Source organism: Asparagus officinalis, chromosome 3 (assembly GCF_001876935.1).
Source record: "Asparagus officinalis chromosome 3, Aspof.V1, whole genome shotgun sequence".
Classification (NCBI taxonomy): Eukaryota; Viridiplantae; Streptophyta; class Magnoliopsida; order Asparagales; family Asparagaceae; genus Asparagus; species Asparagus officinalis.
The window spans coordinates 34,890,699-34,896,448 of NC_033796.1; the positions used below are offsets into that span (position 1 = coordinate 34,890,699).

A 5,750-nucleotide genomic window follows, 5' to 3' on the forward strand; every position below is an offset into this window, starting at 1 on the left:
ACATCTTGCATTTGAATTATCTGAATAACTAAATCTTGAAGAGGGCGCAGATATCTCCAAACAAGCTTCACATCTTGCATTTGAATTATCTGAATAACTAAATCTTGAAGAGGGCGCAGATATCTCCAAACAAGCTTCCAACCCCCCCTCCCGCTCAAAAAAAAAAAAAAAGAAAAGAAAAAAGAAAAAACAACTGAAGTTTTGAGATAACCCGACTACACTTTAAAAATATTACTTAACCCCCCTAAGTTTGGAGTGGTTCAGATAATACCCTAAATGTTTTCAAATTTTTTTAAAAACTAACCCCGTAATGGAGTTAGATGAATTGCTAAAAAGACCAAAATACTGATTTTCTGAACTAAATTCCTTTTTCTTCCAGGCTTTCCCAAGAGACTCTCCTCTCTCCGTGGACCTCTCAACCGCCATCTTAACATTGTCAGATAATGGAAAACTCCAAGAAATCCGTGACAAATGGCTAACCACAACGGGATGTGATTCACAAAACGACACCAACAATTCAACCCAGCTTAGCTTTAATCGTTTTTGGGGTCTCTTCCTCATCTGTGGTCTCACCTGCATCATCGCTCTCATTGTATTCTTCCTACGGATATTCTGTCAGTATCTCAGATGCAACAGCTCAGAAATGATAGCGCCTTCAGTTAATTTTCAGGCTGTTGACAGGCATCCAACTCGGTTAAGTAGTATCAAGAATTTGATGAGGTTTATTGATAAAAAGAAAGAAAATGTGAAGGATGCTATTAAGGGGAAATCTAGTGAGAAGCAACTGCAACTGGAACATGCTTAGATACTAACGTAGCCAATTCTGTATACAGTTATTTATGTACTTATTGGAATATTAGTACTTAGAGAGGTTGGATCAGCGTTGACGAGCTCTACATAAATTATACTTTAAAAAGGATAAATTAAATGATGTCTTTGTATTTAGAGAAAAATCTTAGAATTTCTATATGTGCATGTGTGCGTGTGCAAATCTTACATTTTACAGACTCATGAAAGACAGGTTGTTCTCCAAATTATTAAATTTGTTGTGCCTTCAATTCTGAGTTTTGTTTACGTTACCACTTTGAGCTATTTTTAGAATTATGTATTTTGGGGGTATATACTACCGATACATACATTATTTACATCCTAAAACTAAAAAGAGGTCGATGTACTGACAAGCAAAAGTTTAGCAAGACACAACAGCCTTTTCTTTTTCTTTTTCTTTTTCTTTTTCTTTTTCTTCCCAATTCGATTCGCTTATGAAGAAGTTGATAGTAGCTACATATTGGACATGCTGCAATATGCAGTATGAAATATCATAATATATGTATCGTATTCTTTTCAAGCATCATTAAAAGACCTAAGGGAGGCAATGTTTACATCCAAAAATATTTTTTTCTACTTGGAATTATGTATTGTATTCATATATTTCGGTATTGGGTAGGTTTAAAATAGAAGTCAATAAGTTTATCATTTCAAAAAACATTAAAGATTAAAAAAATTCTAATGTTAGAACTTAAGTGCAACATAACAGAAGGTTCTAAAGTATCAATATAAAAACTTCAGGTTCTCTATCCTCTCTCAAAACGAGTAGGTATGTAAGTGCAAAGGTTGGTGAAGGTATTCAATTTCTAATTAGTCTTTTATTTTTTGGGGGAAAAAGAAAAACAATGCACATGGGAATAAAATTGGGGTTATTTTAATTAGGGAAAATCTTTTTTTAACCCAAAGTTTTACTCAAACTTATTTTTAAACACACCTTCTTTCATTATGATCCATACACCCAAAATACAACACCCACTTATTTATAAACCCAAAGTATCACTTATTTATAAACCCAAAGTATCAAATACACCATATTTCTAGTGCTCCTCCCACTCAAAAAAAACCCTAAAACACTCAAAAACACTCGACTACTGATGCATCGTGTTTATTGGCCGATTATCCACCGCGTCGGGCCGTCCTCGTTGAATTTCGAAGCTTCAGGCAAAGTATAGCACTTTACGGGAAAGTATAGCACCTTATGACCAAAGTATAGCACCTTATGATAAAGTATAACACCTTATGGGCAAAGTATAGCACCTTAAGGTCAAAGTATAGCATCTTATGCTCTCTAAAAATTCTGCACATCAAGTTGTCGAGAACCATTTTAGTTTTTTTCCCCGCAACGAAAACATTCGACGATCGACGCATCGTATTTATTGGCCAATCATCTACCGCGTCGGGCGGTCCTCGCTGAATTTCGAAGCTTCAGGCAAAGTATAGCACTTTACGGGAAAGTATAGCACTTTATGGCCAAAGTATAGCACCTTATGACAAAGTATAGCACCTTATGGGCAAAGTATAGCACCTTATGCCCAAAGTATAGCACCTTATGCTCTCTGGAAATTCTGCAGCTTTGAAATTTAGCGAGGACCGCCTGAGAGATAAGGTGCTATACTTTGGGTATAAGGTGTTATACTTTGCCTATAAGGTGCTATATTTTACCATAAGGTGCTATATTTTGTCATAATGTGCTATACTTTGGTCATAAGGTGCTATATTTCCCCATAAAGTGCTATACTTTGCCTGAAGTTTCGAAATTCAGCGAGGACCGCCCGACGCGGTAGATGATTGGCCAATAAATACGATGCGTCGATCGTCGAATGTTTTCGTTGCGGGGAAAAAAACTAAAATGGTTCTCGACAACTTGATGTGCAGAATTTTTAGAGAGCATAAGGTGCTATACTTTGACCTTAAGGTGCTATACTTTGCCCATAAGGTGCTATACTTTGTCATAAGGTGCTATACTTTGGCCATAAAGTGCTATACTTTCCCGTAAAGTGCTATACTTTGCCTGAAGCTTCGAAATTCAACGAGGACAGCCCGACGCGGTGGATAATCGGCCAATAAACACGATGCGTCAGTAGTCGAGTGTTTTTGAGTGTTTTAGGGTTTTTTTGAGTGGGAGGAGCACCAGAAATATGGTGTATTTGATACTTTGGGTTTATAAATAAGTGATACTTTGGGTTTATAAATAAGTGGGTGTTGTATTTTGGGTGTATGGATCATAATGAAAGAAGATGGGTTTAAAAATAAGTTGAAGTAAAACTTTAGGTTAAAAAAAGATTTTCCCTAATTAATAATACCTGCTGTCAAGTTAAGTTAGGAGAAGATTCCTATTAATGAGAATTTTATTTGAGGATAAATTTTGGTTTAAATGCATAATGCTAAAGCTGTACACAGTAGCCATAATGAAAAGAAAAGGGAAACTTCTGTACGCAATATCTAAATGGATACTGTAAATATGTCTAAAATACACATTGACCATAAAGATTGGAAATCTAGTGCTCGATTAGGATGAAATGTATAGCATGCAGAATCAATATAGGCTTTGCAAACCAGAATAAATTGTCATCAGGTTTTACGGAAACTACGCCTGGAGTCAGAACTTGTTGCTTAGTTCTTACACAAAGCTTGGTTATAACCACTTCTAGTTTTGTTCCAATCACCAAAAGCATCTGCATTAAGAAATTTTATCCAAATCATCATCTTTTTCCTATCTATTTTCTTGCAGAGCAAGCTTATCACATATATATTCCCATGCATAAAACCAAAACAAAAGATTGACTAGAATCAGAATATAGCAATTTATAAATTACTCAAGTCCCAAACATAAAGAGGATATCTAAAATATAAAGATGTCTTAAGTATGTTAATTAAAAGTACAAGTCAAGGCTGACTTAATTGAAAATAAGATGTAAAAGCTTTGTGAATGTCCTCCTCGCTATAGCCCTCCTACGTAAAGCCGCCTAAGGCGTCCCCCAGCATGCCTCCCAATCGACTAGCAAGAGAGTTTTGTGTTGAAATATCCTGAGGAGAACATTGAGCAGCACATGTAGAACGCTGAGCATCTGGAGAAGAGTAGGCAAAAGTCGGTAGAGTAGTAGCAGGAATAACATGTGGTGAACGAATGGTCTAAAAATCAATCTGTAAAATAATATATGTAATAAATCGAATTCACATTATATACATCATAAATATTAGTACAGACCCATTGTTTTAAGTAAATATAGGTTTGGTCCTTGTAGACTGCTCTAATACTTTAGGGTGCATCTGCAACTCCTCAACTTGGTTTCGCATATGATATCATGAGAGGCTAATATATAAATGTCATTCGAAGAACTAAAGAGCTTATAATGGAAGGTCTTGGATCCATAAAATGCGAGGTTTTTTTATCCTGTATCAGAGTTATAGGACATGGGATGCAGGTGACAACTATTCAGGTGCTCTGAGTGTTTGGCATGGAATCTTATTACATGACATGACTTTATACGTTTGTAAGCAAATATATAGATGGCCATATATGTAATTAGTAATCAATAATAAGGAAATTGGATTAGGGTTCAATACAGACAGTTAATATGACACAATCTACTATTAGTACTCTGCACTGGAATCCAAGATTGTGATTAAGTTCGTTGTTATACTATTTTAGGGAAAATCTTCTTTTAACCCAAAGTTTTACTCCAACTTATTTTTAAACCCACCTTCTTTCATTATGATCCATACACCCAAAATACAACACCCACTTATTTATAAACCCAAAGTATCACTTATTTATAAACCCAAAGTATCAAATACACCATATTTCTAGTGCTCCTCCCACTCAAAAAAAACCCTAAAACACTCAAAAACACTCGACTACTGATGCATCGTGTTTATTGGCCGATTATCCACCGCGTCGGGCCGTCCTCGTTGAATTTCGAAGCTTCAGGCAAAGTATAGCACTTTACGGGAAAGTATAGCACCTTATGACCAAAGTATAGCACCTTATGATAAAGTATAACACCTTATGGGCAAAGTATAGCACCTTAAGGTCAAAGTATAGCATCTTATGCTCTCTAAAAATTCTGCACATCAAGTTGTCGAGAACCATTTTAGTTTTTTTCCCCGCAACGAAAACATTCGACGATCGACGCATCGTATTTATTGGCCAATCATCTACCGCGTCGGGCGGTCCTCGCTGAATTTCGAAGCTTCAGGCAAAGTATAGCACTTTACGGGAAAGTATAGCACCTTACGGCCAAAGTATAGCACCTTATGATAAAGTATAGCACCTTATGGGCAAAGTATAGCACCTTAAGGTCAAAGTATAGCACCTTATGCTCTCTAAAAATTCTGCACATCAAGTTGTCGAGAACCATTTTAGTTTTTTTCCCCGCAACGAAAACATTCGACGATCGACGCATCGTATTTATTGGCCAATCATCTACCGCGTCGGGCGGTCCTCGCTGAATTTCGAAGCTTCAGGCAAAGTATAGCACTTTACGGGAAAGTATAGCACCTTATGGCCAAAGTATAGCACCTTATGGCAAAGTATAGCACCTTATGGGCAAAGTATAGCACCTTAAGGTCAAAGTATAGCACCTTATGCTCTCTAAAAATTCTGCACATCAAGTTGTCGAGAACCATTTCATAAGGTGCTATACTTTGGCCATAAGGTGCTATACTTTCCCGTAATGTGCTATACTTTGCCTGAAGCTTCGAAATTCAACGAGGACAGCCCGACGCGGTGGATAATCGGCCAATAAACACGATGCGTCTGTAATCGAGTGTTTTTGAGTGTTTTAGGGTTTTTTTGAGTGAGAGGAGCACCAGAAATATGGTGTATTTGATACTTTGGGTTTATAAATAAGTGATACTTTGGGTTTATAAATAAGTGGGTGTCTTTGGGTTAAAAAAAGATTTTCCCTTTTAATTATTTG

The 5,750-nt window shown here is 36.5% G+C and overlaps 1 protein-coding gene across 2 annotated transcripts in view; it reads left to right on the forward strand.

Moving 5' to 3' along the window:
* The window catches only part of LOC109833749 (glutamate receptor 3.5-like), a 7,537-nt gene extending 6,479 nt beyond the window's left edge, over positions 1-1,058 (forward strand). For both annotated transcript variants that reach the window (XM_020401540.1, XM_020401538.1), the window contains exon 6: positions 380-1,058. In XM_020401540.1, coding sequence (XP_020257129.1) covers positions 380-805 — 426 coding nt within the window. In that variant the 3' untranslated portion in view covers positions 806-1,058. The remainder of the gene's footprint in view (positions 1-379) is intronic.